Source organism: Anarrhichthys ocellatus, unplaced genomic scaffold (genome assembly GCF_004355925.1).
Source record: "Anarrhichthys ocellatus isolate YVR2014 unplaced genomic scaffold, GSC_Weel_1.0 scaffold40, whole genome shotgun sequence".
Classification (NCBI taxonomy): domain Eukaryota; kingdom Metazoa; phylum Chordata; class Actinopteri; order Perciformes; family Anarhichadidae; genus Anarrhichthys; species Anarrhichthys ocellatus.
Genome location: NW_022280070.1, coordinates 628,101 through 648,254, shown reverse-complemented (window position 1 = coordinate 648,254; position 20,154 = coordinate 628,101). Strand labels below are relative to the sequence as shown.

At 46.3% G+C, this 20,154-nt stretch overlaps 3 protein-coding genes across 3 annotated transcripts; 1 reads left to right on the top strand and 2 right to left on the bottom strand.

Annotated features, from left to right (window-relative positions):
* Positions 1 to 1,314: 1,314 nt before the first annotated feature.
* On the bottom strand, positions 1,315 to 4,001 carry fzd2 (frizzled class receptor 2). The gene has a single exon (XM_031867859.1). It carries the CDS (start codon positions 3,824 to 3,826, stop codon positions 2,198 to 2,200), a length of 1,629 nt encoding a protein of 542 aa, XP_031723719.1. The 5' UTR covers positions 3,827 to 4,001; the 3' UTR covers positions 1,315 to 2,197.
* Positions 4,002 to 4,482: 481 nt separating this feature from the next.
* On the top strand, positions 4,483 to 8,840 carry moto (minamoto). The gene is made up of 8 exons (XM_031867628.1): positions 4,483 to 4,517; positions 5,455 to 5,569; positions 5,931 to 6,088; positions 6,311 to 6,415; positions 6,548 to 7,976; positions 8,136 to 8,270; positions 8,449 to 8,626; positions 8,695 to 8,840. The coding sequence occupies exons 2-8, from the start codon at positions 5,507 to 5,509 to the stop codon at positions 8,838 to 8,840; spliced, it is 2,214 nt and encodes a 737-aa protein (XP_031723488.1). The 5' UTR covers positions 4,483 to 4,517; positions 5,455 to 5,506.
* Positions 8,841 to 9,922: 1,082 nt separating this feature from the next.
* ccdc43 (coiled-coil domain containing 43) lies at positions 9,923 to 13,159 on the bottom strand. Its single transcript, XM_031867946.1, has 5 exons — positions 12,606 to 13,159; positions 11,867 to 11,957; positions 11,022 to 11,157; positions 10,812 to 10,858; positions 9,923 to 10,624 (listed from the first exon to the last, which is right to left on the bottom strand). Exons 1-5 carry the CDS (start codon positions 12,777 to 12,779, stop codon positions 10,437 to 10,439), a joined length of 636 nt encoding a protein of 211 aa, XP_031723806.1. The 5' UTR covers positions 12,780 to 13,159; the 3' UTR covers positions 9,923 to 10,436.
* Between the last annotated feature and the right edge of the window lie 6,995 nt (positions 13,160 to 20,154).

Genomic DNA, 20,154 nt, shown 5'->3' with positions numbered 1-20,154 from the left:
ACACACACACACACACACACACACACACACACACACACACACACACATCTCATTTGGATTCTCCTTCTCTTTTCTTTCTTTGTTGTTTCCCTCCCTTGGAGAAAGACAAAAGCAACCGAATAAAACCAAATTTTCCATCACGCTCTCCAACCCCTCCCCCCCATCAAAAAAAACCACCTAAAAACCATCTCCCTCTCTCTACCGCCCCCCACCCCCCCTCCCCAAGCCGCTTGTCTTCATCCTCTCGCTCTTCACTCGTCTCTCCGCGCCGGTGCAAAGCCAAACAAGCCAGCCATTAAGCTGAGTTAAGCGCAGGAAGTGGGCCTTCGGGCCAGGCGGCACTGTTTACAAGGAGCTAGTCAGGTTTCGGCGGCGCTTTGAAGTGAGCAGCACACAGGAGACTGTCTGTCACCAGGCGAAGGCCCAGCGCCGCTCCGCTGACTCACTCGCATCTCCCCAATCATCTGAGCAGAGAGGGGAGGAGGGTGGAGGCAGAGGGGGTGTAAGAGGGAAGATTTATGGGTTTTTTTCTCTCCCTACCCTCTTCTCAGAGTATCAGCTTCCACCTCTTACCTGTCTGTTATTACATTTCTTCATTCAACCCCAGATAAAGATGCAAAAAAGACAAACGGCAACTTGTCCAAGAGGCCACGAGCTGCGCTGACATTAGGCTACGGCTAGCTGCCACGTGTTCATGTCAGTAATTACTAGTAACTTAAAGAGATGCAGCCTAATATAGTGATTATGCCCCCCCCCTAAAGCGTTGCAGTAACAATAGGATGTATGGGCGTGCAATCCTCTCCAGCCCCGAAGCCTTCGCTCCGAGGCAAGGGGATAAACTTTCTCCAACACACCCATCTGCTTCATGACATCACCGCAGATAAAGGTTCAGTTTCAGCCATGCGTGTTCCTCAGGGGGGGGGGGTGCACTCCAACTCCAACAGCTTGGCAGCACTGCACCGACCGAAAACAACAGAACACCCGTGTTTTTCCCTTCGCCAAAGACATTTTTCACAATTATGCAACAGCGCGGACCTCCTGGGCGACAGACGACTCCTGTTGGTTTAACCGAGGCCCTCTCCAACAACAGGCTCATAAAAAGGGGCTCTTGTTTTGTTGGCACTCGGAGGCGATGTTGGTGGACATGTGTGAGGAAGCATTCTTACAGGTGGGCACCAGTTTCTTCCAGTCACAAGACACTTGGACGTGAAATATTTCAGAATGTATTGGAACACATAACGGGAGAGATGTGTGCAATTGTCTCGGTATGAAACTCAGGCCTCGTATTTCAGAGAGGGTTACAGTCTGATTCCATTAGGAATGACAATGATTTATTTTACTGCCAGTCTGAGGCAACAGATGTCCAGGTGCAACAAGACCCCCCCCCCCCCCCCACAGAGAAAACAGCATGGTTGTTCTGTTATCAAAGAAAGTAACACGATATTATTTAATCTGTAAAGAATACTCAACATAAGGAAGGGAAAAAGTAAAGAAATACACAGTTTCTCCCATTGAACAAGGACATTAAAATCAAAGCATTTGAGTAGTTGATTATATCTGTCTCAGCACATGTTGTTGTTTTTATAGTGGGCTAAAACGAAAAAGCTTCTGAAAAAGACTGAAATGTTCTTTTAATCCATAAAAACAACGTAATTCAAAACCAGAAATTATATATTTCTTTAAAAAGGGGCATGTCTAGATCTGCAGTATGTGGCATTCTTACAGTGCAAAAGTAAAGTACACTGGCAGACAAGGAGAAGTGTGTACTTTCTATAAATACAAAATATATAATTTCATGTTTTTACAAATTTACAATTTCATTGAAGTAGATATGAAACGTTTACAGGGGAGAATAAACCGCCGCTCTTGCACCGCTCATTTCTCTTGAGTTTTCCTCGGCTGCTGGATCATCACTCAACGTGAGCTCGAGGTGGCTTTATTAAGAGAAGGGGGGGGGAGCATTTCAGCACATGGCATCCATAGCCATGCTTGTTATTTGTTCAGACAGTCCGGCTCAGTCCTTGTTTATCCAGCTTGCCCTTTTGTCAAACCCTGACCCCACAGTTTGGCATGCATGCGTGGCTGTGAAGCTGAGGCGAATACAAACGCTGGGAGAACCTGTGGCGACTCGCCGTGCTTCCTATCACATGACAAAAACAGGTAATAAGTCCCAGCAACATTCGGATGTCCCTTCATTCTACACGGTGGTCTCTCCTTGTTTCCCATTTGTCAGCCTCGTGTAAAACTTATGCCAGGACTGTAGAGTCTTTCCAGACCAGATCCAGAACCCAGAGGTGATACCCACTATCAGTGTCATGAGGTACTTTATCATGTAGACGGTGAAGTCTGGGGTCATGCGGGGCCCCGTCTGCGCAGGGCATGGGATGGCCAGGCCCCTGCAGTTGTGGCTGACCCAGCTGCGCTCCCAGTGGGGGCGGAAGGCCTGCTCGTAGAAGACGCAGGCGATGACGATGGTGGCGGGCACGGTATAGAGCACGCTGAACACCCCGATCCGCACCATCAGCCGCTCCAGCTTCTCCGTCTTGGTGCCGTCGTGCTTCATGATGGTGCGGATTCGGAACAGCGACACGAAGCCGGCCAACAGGAAGGAGGTGCCGATGAAGAGGTAGATGAAGAGAGGGGCCAACACGAAGCCCCGCAGGGGGTCCAGGCTGCTCAGGCTGACGAAGCAGACGCCGCTGAGCACGTCGCCCTCGATCTGCCCGATGGCAAGGATGCTGATGGTCTTGGCGGCCGGCACCGCCCAGGCCGCCAGGTGGAAGTACTGCGAGTGCGCCTCGATGGCCTCGTGGCCCCACTTCATGCCTGCCGCCAGGAACCAGGTGAGGGACAGGATGACCCACCAGATGGAGCTGGCCATGCTGAAGAAGTAGAGCATCATGAAGAGGATGGTGCAGCCCTCCTTCTTGGTGCCCTGGACGATGGTCTTGTAGCGGTCGGGGCTGAAGCTGTCGTTGCACACCACTTTGTCCCCCAGGAAGTAGCCGGCTATGTAGGCTACAGAGACCATGGTGTAGCAGCCGGACAGGAAGATGATAGGTCGCTCAGGGTACCTGAAGCGCTGCATGTCAACCAAATAGGTGGTCACCGTGAACAAGGTGGATGCGCAGCAGAGCACGGACCAGACCAGGATCCATATGCGGGAGAAGCGGATCTCCTCGTCGCTGAAGAACATGTATCCACCGCTCCTTGACGGCTCACACGGAGCCGCACAGTCCTTCACCTCCAGGAACTTGTAATTCAAATACGGGGGCACTTTGAGCACGGGCGGGCAACGGAAAGGCCTCTCGTGCGCGGGGACGTCGGTGAGGTCGTGGGTGCCCGGGACCGGGATGATGGGCGGGACGGTAGCGGCGTTGGAATCGTTTTGGCCCACACAGATCTGTCCGTCCCCGAGCACCGGGAAGTTCTCGCAGCGCAGGCGGTCCGGCCACTGGAAGCCGAACTTGTTCATGAGAGCCTCGCAGCCCTGCTTGGCTCGCTCGCAGATCGACCTGCAGGGAGGGATGGCCTTCTCCAGGACCGTGCACACGGGCGCGTACATGGAGCACAGGAAGAATTTCAACTCCGGCGAGCACTGCACCTTCACGAGAGGGTAGAACTGGTGCACCTCGAGACCCGCGTCCTCCTGGTTGTAATGGCCCACCAGATTGGGCATGATGGTCTGGTTGTAGGCTATGTCCGTGCACAGAGGTATGGAAATCGGCTGACAGAACCCGTGCTCCGGGACCACTATTCCGTTGTCCCCTTGATACTGGGCTGATAGCAGCAGAGGCAGCAGGAGGGCAACAGACCAAGAAATCATCTTCCCCAAGTTTAACACAGCAACTTCTTCAGCCCGATCTAACTTGCTGTAAACACTTGCTCACTGTGTATCATCAGTTCTGCAAGTAGTTCTTAAGAGAGAGTAACTTACTACGGTGGAAAAACCGGAGGTGAAGACCGGACCGCTGCTCCCTGGTCTCCGCAAAGGACTGCTGGCTGACTTTTTTTCTTTTCTACAACTCTGAGTTCCACAACACATCAAGGCGGCAACAATAAGAAACACAACTTCCGGTTATGGCTTTCAAAATAAAACCACATATGACGAATTTGACATGTTTGTAGATTGTTTTTGACAAGAAAAATGAATAATATGTATTTATTTCGTCATCAAGATAAACTTATGTATGTAAGTTACAACTACTACTAATAATAACAATGGTCTAGTCATATGATATCAAATGCATTCATCAACACAGTACATGTTTTATTGTAATACAGGACAAATTATATAGATCATCATAATCATATTTATTGGTAGACAGCATCGATATTATGACATTTTCAAGGCAATTGTCGTATTAAGTTTAATACATATAACACTTTAGCAGAGCGCTTTCTTTTATTTTGAAGGTAATGTCGCTCATATTTTTGGTAACATTTTCTAACTTTGCTCCACAGCTGGATTGCGTATAAAGTCTGTGGGGCCCGACTAGACGTCCCAAATGCAGAAGGTAGACTTCCCCACCTAGCGTACTTCAACGTCCATGTCATGTTCATATCCCGTTTAAAAATTGAACAATCCAGTAATCAATCAATCGTATGTATGTAATTATTTAGTACTAGTAATTAGTGAAAATGTAAAAATACATTTAATTTGCGCTGAATCTGCTTCAGTTGAACTGAAGTGGAGAAAAAAACAAACTATACAGAATTGAATTGAACAAATTATACGTCAAATACTGCAAATAGTGCATTTATTATCATTGTATTGTAATTTAAAAAAAATGCAATATATATATATATATATATATATATATATATATATTATACTTTCTTCTGCCTAAAATGCATAGGCGACAGGTGGTCTTTATATATATATATATTTATATAAGACCACCTGTGCCACTGGCCCATGGGGGGAGGGTGGTGACACCGCACGTTGCTATGCGCTTTTATCTCCTACTTGTTGTTAATTGGGTGAAAAATAGAATTGGTCGCGCTCAGCCAATGTGGGCTCAGGTCGCGAGGTCTCTGGTTGCGAGCTGAGGGACGCACGAGAGCCCTTGATGATAATGTACGGACTGTAAAGAACCCTGTTGAAGTCCAGAAGTTGATGTTACTTAACTACTCAGGTAGGTTAATCCGGTATTCTAACTCCGCTAACTCGGTTTCTTTAGACCGAGTTAACCACATTTGACTAGCAGGGAAGCGGTTGTGATTGCTGGCGAAATTTTAGTCAGAATTAGCCGTGTGACCGAGAGCTTGCTAGCTAACTAGCGTTAGCTGGCAGTGCTAACTGTTAGGTTGAGTTAACGTTAGCTAAGCTAATGGCGAAGTTGACGTCCTTTCTGTCAGATAGCCGTTAGCTAACACTTTCTATGTTATCTCAAGCCTTTGTCGCATATAATCACACCAGATTTTAACAGTGAGTTTCTTGTGCTTTGCCAGACCAGTGACGTTAATGGAGTAAAGAATCGGTCCAAGTTCAAGGGAGTTCAGGATGGCTTTTGACGGACATCAGAGCACATTTGCCAATTCACTGTTTCCCTCATACCAACGCCAGGTAAGATGTCATTTTAGCTTCATAAAGCTATGGGATTTATTTTTGTGTCACGTCATATTTGCTATAGCCATACACATGTGTTAGCGGTTTATTATGAGGTTATTAACTACTAGACTACTGATACTACTGACTTGTTATGTCTGAGCAAATCTGCCATTTATTAATCTATTAATTTCAGCGTTAACTGTCTCGTTTTTGTTGGTTTATCGAGTCTCAGCAGCATTGTAAATCATTTTAAAGCTTCTTTAAATTTCCATCAATCTGCTCTGTGTGAGGGAGAGAAATACAGTAGTCAGGTTATTTTCCTTCTCTTTTTCAGGTGAGCTTCAGATCGATTAACCGTCGCTTCTCTCTCTTTCAGACCAGTGTAAACAATGGCAGCGTTGAGTTGCCCTTCGTTGCCATCCCCAGTGTCTCCCTACAGGAGCAGAACGCAGCGCCCTACCCGCCCTGGTCTCACACAGCTCACGATGATCCCTACGGCCTTATCAACTGTGCCCAGAGCAACATTATAATCAGGTACTCAGTCCTAACTATGTCCGATTTAACTGACCATTCATCTCTGCGATCACACTGCTATTCCTCCTAATCGCAACAGGTTTTGGGATTTTATTCTGTTGTTCAGAGGTAGTTAAATGTTAAATACTGGGTGGGTGTGTTGTTATGGAAGAAGAACACATTCTCAGCCATAAAGAAAAGATGGAGTGCAATTTCTAGAGACATGTTGTGTTTTCCTTGCAGGAAACCCGCTGAGAGTGCTGACTGTGAAGGGGAGACGGATCTACAGGGTCTAGTGTCCAATATTTTGGATGAAGCAGATTCACAGGACAGCTACTACAGTGAAGGGTATGTCATGGTGTAAGGTCTTCACATTGTAGGGTTGGGCTTTTAATTAAAACAAATATCTATATATTTAATAAATGCTGAAGACGTTTTATAAACTCTGACATTAAAGGGAGTCCTTTACACTACTTTTAGGAACCTACCGACATGTAACCCTGTCTGGTCTCCGAAGACATTGAGAGAAGAGCTGCTCCAGTATTTTCAATCGGAGGCTAAAACGCAGCATCACCCGACCTTCCCTCCAAACTACATGTCCCGTGAGACGCTAAGTAAAGCACAGGGACAGCCAGAAGTCAAAGAGTTTCACCAGCAGTCCAACGACCTTTCCACCAATCAACCGTGGCTTTTGAATTTGCCCAACGGAGACCAGGACGCCTACGCCCTCCGTCCTCAGAAGCCGCCACCGGGTCTGTCGATGCCTAACACGGGAAACACCTATTCGCCACAGGCACCGCGACGCAGGTACGACAACATGCTAGCAGAGAGAGACAGGGGGAGCAGTCAGCCCGTTAATAATTTACCTGACCTCAGTAACGTCTTTAGACCTCAAAGCGAAATGAACAGCCCGCGCTTTCGTCCTTATTATGAAGACCAGTACGTCCAGAGCGTCAGCAACGAGCAGTACGGGCCACAAGACATCAACCAGCTGGTCAGCAGCTTTCAGTCCTTCATGGACGGTGAGCACGGCGGCTTACGCGCCGGAGACTTCCCCAACGTCCACAGGCAGACGGCGGGCATGCCGCATGAGGACGCCATGTTTGAGCAATGGAAGATCGGCAGTCCCGGCGTGTCAGCGCAAAGCACTCCCGCAATGCACACCCAAAAACAGCTGGCGGGAGAATTTGGGATAGAAAGAAACAGAGAAGCGAGGAGACAAGCGTTTCAGCACGACGCCTTTCAAGACCCGCAAAACACGGAGTACTACCATTCCCCCAAGCCGTTCACTGCACCTTTACACCATGCGAATCAATACCAGAGCAACATGACCGTGCACAGAGAGAACGCCTCGCTCCCCCTTAACTCGGGCATGAGCCAGCAGGGCCTGATGCAGAGCAAGCCCAGGCCACAGGTGCAGAGGGAGAAGAAGAGGATGCACATGTCTGGCTTTCTAGGAGAAGGCTTCTCCGCGAGACCGCCGGCCAACACTAACACGAGAGCCGGAGATAAGAGACAGGCGCTCTCCCAAAACCTGAACCACGACCACCTGGCGAGCATGCAGTCTCACAGATTCGATGGAGAAAACACACAGCCGCTCATGCCTTACATGTACGCCGCGAATGACCCCAGGAGGTACTCCAACGCCCCCCCCAACTTCAGCTGCAGGTCCACGCTGCCCTATGGCATGGACGCCGCGGGCGACGTAATCTCCGCCAACGAGTCTGCGGTGTTCAACTCCTACGTCGGCAACATGTTGGCCTGCAGAGGAGAGAGCACTTATCACGGCATGGCCTCCGCCGGGACAACGTCCATGGGGATGAATCCAGGAGGAGCGGTGATCCAGCTCTACTTCTACCTGGACGACTGCGACGAGCAGTTGAGGGTCTTGGAGAAGGACAGGAAGAGGGTATGCTTTCCAAATCTGATTTATTTATTTATATATTCATTTCTGTTAGCTTATTAGGTATTCGGTTCATTATTGACTTTATAAAGTATAAAAAATATATTTTGTAAAAGGTTTTGTGTTGTTATTCTCACTTGTTTTTGTTATTTATTATTATTCTAGACAGAGGTCATCCTAACCAAGATATTTTATGGGAAAAGAGCTGCGGCGACGGCCAACACCAACCTGCCCAAAACTCCCCCGAATCCCACGAGAGTCGACCACCTCCTTGTCAATCAGATGAGGGAGCAAGCGAGGGTGAGACAGCCTCCATTACATTGCTTCCATACCGCCATCTACAGGGGGAGTCTGTCTCAGCATATGTCTTGTTGATGAATGATCTATTTCTGTGCCGTTATTAATAAGCACCGTGTACATAGAATGTCACACATCTCTAAGACTAAGGAGGGGCGTAATAGTGTTGATTGTGTTGCAGGTGGCCAGCCTTCTGGATAGAATGGAGAGTCTGTGCAACACTCCCTTCCACGTCAGCATCCACACGGCACTGAACAGGCACCACATGGCGCTTGGCGTCTGCCAGGCGAGACGCAAGGAGGAGATGGCCGGCATGTCCAAACAGCAGCGGCAGAGAGCTCACTTCTCAGAGGATAGAGGTAATCTCTCTCTCTCTCTCTCTCTCTCTCACGCTGCCGGTTGTAACTCGCATTCTGTTTTCCCGTAGACACGCTGTTGTTGGCTGTCGCACTGAAGGACCTCGCTGCCACCACGAGAAGGGTGCGCATGGCCCTGTGGTCCACTCTCCAGATGATGCTGCTGAAACCCACCGAGAGGCAGGACCACCGCGCGGACAGGGAGGCCCCACCCTAGCAGTGCTACGAGCATGAGCTAAAGGGCTTGATTAAGTTACAACCAATCCAGAATGCCCTGATTACACATTTCCCATCGATATATAAAAAACGACTAATGTTACCTGCAACACAGTGATCACTGCAGAATATGAGCTTGATGATGGCTGCAGTTTTTTGGCACCCGGGAGCATCAGTTGGGCTAACTTTTGTTGTGCGGGAATTGCATGAAATGTAATTTGTCCCGCTGCGTCTTCGTTTACGTTTTCATTGAATTAGTGTCCGTTTCAAATTAACGTGAATGTGCTCCATCACCATTGTGTTTTAAGGCACTATTTATGAGGAAGATTTCAGTGAATTCTCCTGTTTTACTTATTTATTGGAATGTAATAGAACCTCAGTTCTGAGTATCCCCCCCAAGCAATAAATCAATCATAAGGGCAGTAGTTTAAAACAAACATGCTAAATATTCAAAAAAATGTCCAATTAATTTCGGCAGCTTCGGTTTTTTATTACGTAATCGCAACATGCTGTAATCAGAAAATATATCTTATTTATCTGCAATTTGGTGAAGTTTGAACTTCAGGAGGAAGTGTTCCATGTTTTAAATTGAAATGTATTAATGTATTATTCCCATCAGTGGAATGTAACACAGCTAAGTTAAAAGATGATTCTCTGTGTGCTGGTAAGACTTCGAAGATCCGCTCTCCAGCAGTAGTTTAATATTGACTTGCTAAATTATAAAATGTTGTTCCAATTAATTTCTTCTTTCTTCTGTTTTGTCCGACATTTGGTAAAAAAAATAAATAAATAAAAATAGTATCTGTAACAAAATATACTGAAACTTTTAAGAGTTTAGCGTTTTAAACTGAAACGTATTAATCACACTTTCCATAATTTTCAGGTCTTATCAAATATTATTCTCATCATTGTGACAGTTTGTCAGTTTGGGACTAAAGCTTGTATCTGTGGAGGAGCACTCCTCTGGTCTTATTCCCTGACTGTGCGAGTTGTTCCACGCCCTCATTTTAACGTTCATGTCGTTCTTCTTTGTGTCACCTGTTCTGTAAAAAGGAAACTTTTAAAATAAAGCGATCCAAACGGCTGAAAAACGTTTTTTATTATTCATTTCAAAAGACGGCCCTCGTGACAAACATGATACATTTGAGGTATAATCTAGCGACCGCTCCTTTGTTTTTATTCTCAAGACATAAATGCATAGACGGTAAAAGTAAAACCCAAAGTGTGAAAATTATGACCTCGCCTTTATTTGTGCAGAAGGAAACAGAGGAAACTGGACCGGGGTCGCTCTACGGGCATTCCTCCGCTTCTACCTTCATCCATCCAATTCAAGTGCACACTTTGATCATTTCAGGGTTAACTGTATCAAAAGCTTCGCCAAAGCATGCTTCACACGACGTCATCATATAAACACTGTTAGCTTTGGACCTGCACAATAAGCAGTACATTGTTCTTTACACACATTAAGAGAGAGAGAGAGTAATCAACACAAGAGGGTCTGATGAATGTCAGCTAAAAAAAAAAAAAAAAAAAAAGAGGCAATTTCATCTTTGTCGCACAACAAAAAACCTTTTCCACGCACAAAGTGTCCTTCCTCTTATCTCTTGCGCTCCCCTTTCTGCGTGCGCTTCTTCTCCTTCTCCTTGCGGTCTTGTTTGGCCAGCTTGTCCTTCTCCCGCTGCATCTTGTCGCCTTCCTTCTTCTTCTGAGAGTCGTCGCGGGCCTGGTCCCGCTTCTGCCTCTGTCTGCTCAGCACCTCCTCCACGTTTGTGTTCTTAAACAGGGCTGACGCATTTCAGTCAAGGAGAGCCAAAAGAAGCCAAAAAGCTAATTTATCACCACTATGGCACGGAGGTGTAAACGACAGGAGCAGTGCGTCATGCATCTGTTGCATTATCCATTCATATTGCAATTAGTGACACTGCATTCCATGTGGTTGTATATCAACAGGTTTTTTTAAAAAAAAGGATACATTTATCATTTGGAGTGAAGGTTGTTGGCTCCTCTTCTTCAGCTTCAGTGCTTTTTAGTCAAGGAAGGAACTGACACCTTAGGGATCATGTCTGAAGGAAACGTTCACTAGGTGAGACATAAAAACCTGGACGCAGATCAAACTCTCTGGGTGGTCAAAGAAATATTTGTTATAAGAGTGAAACTTGACAGCTTGTAAAATAAAGGATATTCCTCTCCGTCCGTTACGTTGGCGTATTGAGCGAGGACGGCTTCTTTCCTTTTCTTCGACTCCTCCGACACCTCCTTGTGCTTCACCACAATCTGAGCTTGTTTTTCGATCATGCTGGCGATGGCCTGGACCTCGGCTGCAGGAGAGAGAGAGAAGACAGGCCATAAATAAACCACAATAACGCGTAGCTTCACTTGCAACAACAACAACAACAAAGATAACTGCTTTTCCCTGTCAATATGACGGCACATTAACAGAAGGAGCCGCTGGGGCCGCCATCTGAGCTTCAAGGCGTCCTTATGGTTACGTACACAGTAAACAATCTCTTTCCAGTAATAACGCTGACAAAACAAACTTAGTGGAAACTACTTTTTGGCATCAGATCACAAAAAAAAAAAAAAAAGAAAAAAAACTTTCTACAGTCTCAGGAACAGTTTTTTTTTTTTCCTAGGAAATGTTTCTCTCTGTGTGAGACCAACGCGTCTTTGTGCACTCTGCTCCAGACTCAGAGCGAAGGATTTAAATCCCTCTGTGTGTTTAACTGCTATTGACGAAGGACTCGGTAGCCAGCTGTCTTCGCTCTGTTTAGTCGAGATTTAAAAGAGTTGGCGAGCCTCCTGGCTTTATTTTGGACTTTTGACATTTTTTTTTTTTTTTTAGATGACTTCTCATATATTACTCTACAACTCTCTGTGCCAGTTTGGACCGCACTGTTGCCAGATTATGTCTTACGTTATAATCACATCTTCAGTAATTTACAGTTGCATTATTATAAACTGCACTGTGTGAGACCTTATGCTTCAATGAGATTGGGAATGTGGATAAATCAAAGACGCAATACATACCATCTTCGTCACTTTTGGCTGCTGATCTGTTGCGCCAATCTGTCCACTGCTTGATGATCTGTTTGCAGACATCTTCCGCGTTGTCCTCCTCCTGCATACAGAAGACCAAGAACAGTTTTAGTACCAACAGGTCATTGCATACACTCAGCAGTAGCCTCATCCAACAAGGCTGCTCGTGGCCAAGCGTCAAACTCAACACAGCCCGTTATTGAGGTAGTGTGAGGTGACAGCAGCACCCATTGGCTCCATTCACAGCCAGCACATGACTCATATAGTGGTGCTGGGATCCCATATCTGGGTTATCTTGCAGAGGTTGAGACAGAGGCGGCATTTAGCATGGCTGCCAACACAGCATAAGGATCTTTAAATAACACATAGATAGTTTACATTATGTGAACTCTGGTAGACTGACAGCAAGCCAAAGCTCGCCACACATACACGTATACGGCTAGTGCATAGTATACAGAATATAACTACTACAAACATCTTAAGGAACCGTGTCACGTGTTGTTTGATTGGCTTCTACGTGGCAGGAGAGAAGCGTTCACACCACCGCCTGTGGTGTCTGGACCTTAGCTAAAGAAACACTGTCGCGTCTACCGTCGACATTTCGTTCCATAAACAGCCGCTGACATCAGCGCTGTGTCTTGGCACCGCCCGGGCAGGCGAGACGGACAGCAACAAATGAGAGAGCGCAGCCTCGCTGTGCCGAGCGGGACACGCCGCTTTGAATACTCACCAGAAATGCGGATAGGATTCCTTGAAGCGCGTCTTCCTTCTCCTCGTCACTCTCCTCTTCTTGCAGGACCCCTAAAATATACACCCCGTACACCTCACGGTCCACTTCTAGCGAGTCTAGCCGATCATTTAGCCAGCTTTCAAACTCCCCGGTGTTTGACACGGGCGCAGCCATCTTGGCCCTCTGGGGTCTTTCGGCGGTGCAGGGCTGTCCTTTCCTATTGCCTGTCGAAAACTGCAGGCGTTTGATAATTCAGCTGTTTTTCGTACAAACGGAAAGGCAACCGTCTAGGTAACCGAATGATGGTGGCAGTAATTTTGTAATACGCTGGAATACAAATGTAGCCGTTTATGTATTTAGTATATTTACAAAGTACTGGTAGTTGTCAAGTGCCAACATGTGCCAAAAGCTCTGTAAGTAACGCATTTAAGTTAATTAGCTAACCAGTGAAACATGTTACTGTTTCTATTGCGGGCATTTCTGAAACTTTACTTTCTACAAGCATGTCATCAGTCAGTGGCGGGCCGTGCATTTTATACCTGGGCCTTCACTGCTGTCCTGCAGCTGAAACACAGCTACGGTTATTATTAGTTTCGTGTCAAAATGAAGCCAACACCTGTAGATAGTCTGCTCTGACTGCAGCTGGGACTGCTGCGCCTGTGTGCTTTGGGGCGGCGGAGGGGCTCACGGCAGCTCCCGCTGCTCGTTCACGACAGTGCAGAGCGTACGTGCTTTCACGAGTCAAAACACCACAAAATTCTCCAACAACACCAGAACAAGTCGCTAGATTTGTCACTAGTAGCTTTTGACAAAAAAAAGTCGCCATGAGGGTTTGGAAAGTCGCCAGATTTAGCGAGAGAGTCGCCAAGTTGGCAGCACTGGCACCTGCTAAATATGTCCCCAGAGCAACATTGGACGTAACAATGGTTCCTCTCACATATTAAACCAAACAAAAATCTTCATTAAAAACAAGTTGTACAAATAATAATATATAAACAAGCATATTAAAGCTACTGCAGATGTAAAAACAAATGCATTTAACTTACCAGAGCTACTGTTCACTATTTAAAGACAAAGTGCATCCTCCTTTCTTTGTTAATAAAGAGTTTAATCTCACTGTTCTTCAGTACATCCGTGCGTTTTAGTTCCAGTAAGAAGTCCTTCTCGATTCATGGACGCCAGTGAAGACAGTCAAGCCTCCCCAGTTGTATTTCTTGAATAGGTTTTAATGCGTTTGAGGGCTAAAAATGTCCACTCCACAGAGGCAGCAGATTTTGGGATTGTCACCACCCAACACGTCAGGCTAGCCCACTGATCAATCATGTATGGCTAAGCCAGCTAGAAGGCTCTGACATGTCAAAGAATACGCCCAACATGTCAAACTAAAGATCTGATTGGTTGAACACTATGACAATCAACAATATCGTCCCCATTCACTTAAACTGCACATGGATGCACTTGAGAGTCTGCAGGCCTCGGGCCTCTGTTCTTACCTAGAGACACAGAGGTGAAATCTGATTGTATAAAAGCTCTACTTAAAACAAGCTGCACTGGAAGCAGAGCAACTGAGGAAGACAGTAGCTGTGCATTGAGAAAATAAGATAATGGGAAAAATATTTTTATAAATTATAATACATGTAGTGTATTTAAGTAAATTATAAAATAGCTATAACTTTGTGATTCTGTTTAGGCCAGCAGAGAAGGCCTTGCAGGCCCTGATGGCCCACCACTGTCATCAGTTGATATATTTATACAACACACTTTATTTTACTTTTAAAAGGTCATGACTCACTCAAAAACAGTTAGGTCGTGTTTAAAAAATGGCATTTCTGTGTCAATTCAATCAGTATGAGTCACATTTCTTTAATTTAACGGATACCCTTTCAGTCTTAAAGTTTGTAGGTTATTATCACATTCAAATAGCGTCCAAAATGAACTACAACATATTGATGAGCTAATTAAGAACTATTGTAATGCCCGTCATCTGACTGCTTCTGTCTCCAGTACATCTCATCTGACGCTACCGCACATCTTGAAATACAAATATATTGGCCTTACTATGTCCATTCCCAATGTTTCCACTGGGATGCCTTCACAGGTAGATTGTAAATTCTGTCTCTTCACTCTGTATTGATTCCAATGTATCAAGCTGTCTCTTTACAAAATGACCACATATACCCACATCTTCCTGTTGCCTCACAGTGATTTCTACCTGTCTCCCATCACCTTGGTACCTGCTTTGCCCCCTGTGTAACGTATACGCTACATTGTCTATGAACCATATGAACACAGGTCTTGTCAGCTGTCGATTTGAATGAGAATGACTGCGATAACGTCGTCCTGCTGCTATTCTGGCTTGCTAGATCAATATCAGCGGCCAACATTTCAATCAGAGCTAAATGCTCATTGTTGGCAGTCACAGAAAGTGCCCTGGGATACTGCCACAAATCCCAAAAAAAGTTCTTGATTGAAAATGTTTTTTCCCGATTGTCCCGCAGTTAACAGAAGGTGCTTGTGCACTTGCTCGTAGGCTTTGCGCACCGGGCATGATTTCAAAATGATCAGCTATTCTTTTTTTTTTGTAATTCAGCTGGCAGTCACACAGCCTATCGAAATGCTGAGAAAAGATTTGCGTCGACCATTCCAGTAAGAGGACGACGTCTTTGAAGGTGAATTGGTTTGATTGTAAATAGTTGGCTCGTTGCAATGCATCATGGGTCTCACTGAGTGAAAGAGATAGTTGAGACACACGTGCGTTTTTATTTTTTTACCATTCATCGTAACTTTTCCATCTTGCCTGTGCTAAATGGAGGCACAGATGACACACACAGACTTGCTGCTATCAAAAAAATAGCAAAAAGCAAAGTGTGACATTCTGCTTTTGGACACTTGGTGGAAGTAGAGGACACGGATTTGTTTCTCAACATAGAGACGGAGGATCTCAACTCTTGGATTCAATTGCATGAAAGTACTTTGGAGCTCATTTAGTGTGTGATTCATTGCAAATTGATGCATGCATGTGCATCAGACGCCGTTTATTAAAGCGTAGTTTTGAGCAAGAAAAAAAATGCCCTGCCAGCTGTTTGTTCGGCCTCTTTCATTTGACACTGGGACAACACCTCCCAGCTGTTTGAATGCAATAAACAATGTTTCCATGTGAATGGCTTGATCCTGCTTCCAGAAAGCACTTTAAGCAAATGGGGGGGGGGGGGGGGGGGGGGGGGGGTTCTACCCCCGCCACACACACACACCCCCCGCAACCCTTAGTTATACCCCCGAACACACACATGCCCACGCACTCGCTCCCCTGCCCACTGCTCCTACATAATGGCTTCACACGTCGCTGGCCTTGCAGTAATGAAGTGTGAAGTTTCTGTGACGCCACGGGGAAGCTACCACGTGAACTGTACTCTCTATTTTCAAGCACCACCTTCAATTCCTTACAGCCGTGATACACACACACACACACACACACACACACACACACACACACACACATTTAGCCCACTTTGTACTTTCTACAGGCAAAATTCAACCTAACTTTGGTCGAACACCCTTAAACCAATTGTGAAATCTGACTGTTAAGTTTGGTGCGCCGTGCTCGGTGCTTTTACTTTGGCGCTAAAGGTGTTTTGCAGATGTTTCAAATTAGACGGACAGACTTTGTAAACCAGCTGCGTGTTATGTATCAATTCTCTCCATGAATTGAATACCGCATAGGAAAAAAAAAAAGTAGTGCTGGAAATGTATTTCCCCCAGCATGCTTTGCGTGACGTTTGAGGTGCTGATTGACATGAATGACATTGAAAGTGCAACACAGTGCCGTGAAGAAGTTAGTTGCACACAGTGTGCGAAACTTAAAAAAAAAAAAAAGAAACCTAAAAACAGTTCAAAGTATGTTTCCAAAAGTGCAGTTTCACTGATGTCCGTAGGCACTCGCTAGCCTCGTTATTATTATAGGCAGTACAAGACAAGTACATTAACATCACGTATATTAACTGCCAACATAGTTCCCCCTACTAACAGAGTGCTGTGCAAGTTTTAGGGAAACTGCTGCTACAACAGGCTGGCGTACTGTCATACTTCAAGCTGAGGGGCCCAGGGTCCATGCATAATGCCGTTGCCTCTCTTAGCGCTGCATAGCTTTAGGACGCCTGTCCTATTTATATTGAGGGGCTGTGGATTGATGCGAAATGACGAGGGCCGCGAGGCTGCTGAGTGGGTGGGCATCCACATGCTCTGCTCCACAGGCAACCTTTTCCTTCTACACACACACACACACACACATATACACGCTTGTCTTCATGTCCCACTGCCACCAGCCTTAGAAAAGCCCTCCAGTCTCAATGTGCAATGTCCTCTCTCTGTCAACATATCCTCTATCCCAACGTTAATGTGACAGAATATAACCACCAGAGCCCGGAACGACCAGGCGGCGGTGCAGAGCAAAGGAAAAGCAGCATGTGTAACAGGCATGTTTCCTCATCTTCTCGAGCAGTTTGCTGCCTCATCACACGGTGGCTCCGACATTAAAAACAACGCTGGCAGTTCTTTTGAATAAGCCGCCTGTTGACTAGTGTGGTTGGTGTGTGAGGCCTGAATTCACATATACATGTATATACATATATACCGGTTCACTGTAGGAGATAACGACGAGTGAAATCAAATTAGTGTCACTGAATGGTATTCATGGTGAAATGTTTTATCTGACCTGTGGGACAGGACGGACACCAGGCGAGGGACAAGTGACGGTAACTATACGACAGCCACACAACATAATAATTCTAACAATATTAATGCATGGTGTTGCATTCGTTATTGTTCGCTATAAACACATTCTTCTATTTTGATTCTCTTCGAACAGCTCCGTCTCTCTCACACAGATACGTACTGTACACACACTCTGACTCTTCTTTTGCCTCCCCACACACACACACACACTCCACACACTGACACACACTGACAGACAAACAAACTCCATATTTCTGTGGTTAGCAGAGAGAAGTAGCCTAATAAGAGAGAGAAAGCCAGTAAAGTCTGTGGTCTTAAGTAATGTTTGACTCCTCCTGTCCATCCATCAGTGTCAGTTTGCCGTTATTAAACATTGCTGATTGCTTATTGATTCTGCAACACAACATTAGAGGATACCAAACCTTGGTTGCCAGAGATTGTCTCACCACATTTACAGTGTGAACGGCTCGCCGACTTCATGTTGCCGTTGTTTATTGCTCCCCAGACCTTTGGAAATGGAAGCATGATTGTTAACAGCATTCAGTGGTGGAAGAAGTGCTCGGGTCCTTTATCAAAGTAGAAGTACACAAACCACAGTGTGGAAGTACTATGTTTACAGTCCTGCTCATGTACAGAAGTATTAATAGCTTAATGCATTTGTAAGCGTAAGAGTACTTGTTCTGCAGAAAATGTGTCTCAGATATTGTTATATTAACCTTTTTAGGGCTATGCTTGTGGTGCTCAAAGCCCCCCCCCCCCTAAAATAAATATACATTTGATAAACTCTCCTTCCAGACATCATGACCAGGGTTAGCGGGCAGTTTCATAGGATCTATTTAATGTCAATTTAAAAAGTTCAATCACAAGTGAAGATATGAGTCGGTGGTGTTGAAGTCAAAAAGCTGGTTCTTGTTCATTTGTAGTCTGAAGTTACCGACATGTGTGACTCCATCGACGGATAAAGAGGAGTCACTCAATTAAAGAGGTTTCGTTTGACTTCATGGACCGGGATTCAAACTTCAGTGGCGTCACAGCAGCAATGCATGCTGGTTCGTCAGTTTTGCTGGAGCTCCCAAAAAAAAAAAAAAAATCAACTTGAGCTGATAGCAGAAGGAACAATCTGATTAGGGATAATGAGGGCTCTTATTAGGACTTAATGCATCTATCAGGTTTGAGTGTGCTGGTGGTGGACTTCCCACATCTCCCTCTCAGGAGGCACGGCGCTTTCACTCCCGCTCATCTCGCCTTTTTAAGTCTGAATCGTAGGCAATTAAAACCCGGCCACGCGGATGTGGAAAGAAGGTAATGAATATGGAACACTGACGCGGAGACGTCCGCGGAGAGACCGCTCGTCGAGTTCTGACGGTTCCCTTCTCCAAATCATCCTGAAGCACAAAGACCATTTGACAGTGTTTTTTTCCCTCTCTCTCTCTCTCTCTCTCTCTCTCTCTCTCTCTCTCATCCTGTTCCCTCACTCAGAGTGCGCGCGACTCCCCAAATGGTGGCCCAGAGGTTTTTAAAAATGCGTAGCCCTTTCTTTCCAGGTTGTTGAACTTCCGTGACCTCTGGCAGCGCGGAGAAACTTTTTTTTTTTGTCGGGGAGCTGCTTGGCGCCCTGCCTGGACGACTGTGCCAGCTCTTGCCGCTTCTGTGCAGAGGAGTGATGGGACGAGGGGGGGGGGGGGGCTGAGTGGAAGTGTCTAGACAGCCAAGTGGTGGAGGACAAATATTTAGCCATGCCACTTGGGGAAGGGATCCAAGCCTCCTCGTCAACTCCCCCCCTCCCCTCCCGCAAAGGCATGCCTCTTAGCCACGGAATCAGGCCATGTCTCCATCCGGCTCCCCGTGCGCTTCACGACTCTGTATTCAGGGTCACGGATCTCATTTCTTGGATAATATTTCAAGCTGGCCACAGCTGAGGAATTAAATTGAAGACCTGGCTTGGTGTGGGGGCATAAAAGGATGGATTTGGGGGAGGGGCTTCTCAGAGAAAGATAGGAAACGGATACTGTGGATTTAGCTGCACTTAGGCGACTTTTAAGGGTCTGTTCTAAATGAATGCACGAAACGCTGACTGAGTTGTCTGCCCACTGACAGCAGAACGACCCCCACACACAGCCATCTTATTATCCACTGTGACACATCAGTCACCTCCTTTTGAAATTACTGTTATTTTGCCCCCCTTCTCCCTTCCCCGAACAAAACAGTGTCAGGGTGATATTTGGCAGTAAATGTGTTTTACATGCAAGCTCCAATATATTCCAATGTTTTCACAGAAGCACTGAAGCAAAGTTCCCATGGATCCCCCCTCCCCCGCCTATATGCCACATCTGAATAAATCCGCAATCAGATGAGTCGCTGTCAGATGACGGCCTAACAAGGCTACTCAAATCAGGGTAAATATTGACAGCACATGACAGTTCATGGCGACGCAGTTTTGCCACGCTGACAACAATACACATCCTCCCATCAGTGTTCTGGCAGGATGGCGACACGGAGGGAGAGGGAGAGAGGGAGAGGGGGAGAGGGAGAGAGGGAGAGAGGGAGAGCAGTCCGGCGATGCGTCTGCTCAGCTGGTCCTGCTGGCTGCTGGTCGGTGCTGCAGACTGGCGCTGGTGTCGCGTCTGCTGATGGGCCGAGGCGCGCCTGCTCCGCTGGTAGCCGTCAGTCAGCCACTCATCAGACAGCGCGGCGCAGTCTCAAGCCACCTGTGTCTGTATGATGGGCCGTCTCTCTGGCCCTCTGGTCTTCATCTGGCCCCAGAGCCAATCAGGAGAGAGAGAGAGAGAGAGAGAGAGAGAGAGAGAGAGAGAGAGAG

Excerpts from the sequence above, each read along its gene's own strand:
- fzd2 (XM_031867859.1), bottom strand. The coding sequence starts at position 3,826 with ATGATTTCTTGGTCTGTTGCCCTCCTGCTGCCTCTGCTGCTATCAGCC.
- moto (XM_031867628.1), top strand. The coding sequence starts at position 5,507 with ATGGCTTTTGACGGACATCAGAGCACATTTGCCAATTCACTGTTTCCC. Across the intron at positions 6,416-6,547 it reads GACAGCTACTACAGTGAAGG|GAACCTACCGACATGTAACC; the intron begins GTATGTCATGGT and ends CACTACTTTTAG. Across the intron at positions 8,627-8,694 it reads TCACTTCTCAGAGGATAGAG|ACACGCTGTTGTTGGCTGTC; the intron begins GTAATCTCTCTC and ends GTTTTCCCGTAG.
- ccdc43 (XM_031867946.1), bottom strand. The coding sequence starts at position 12,779 with ATGGCTGCGCCCGTGTCAAACACCGGGGAGTTTGAAAGCTGGCTAAAT. Across the intron at positions 11,958-12,605 it reads GAATCCTATCCGCATTTCTG|GAGGAGGACAACGCGGAAGA; the intron begins GTGAGTATTCAA and ends TTCTGTATGCAG. Across the intron at positions 10,625-10,811 it reads CTTCACTCCAAATGATAAAT|CCCTGTTTAAGAACACAAAC; the intron begins GTATCCTTTTTT and ends GAAATGCGTCAG.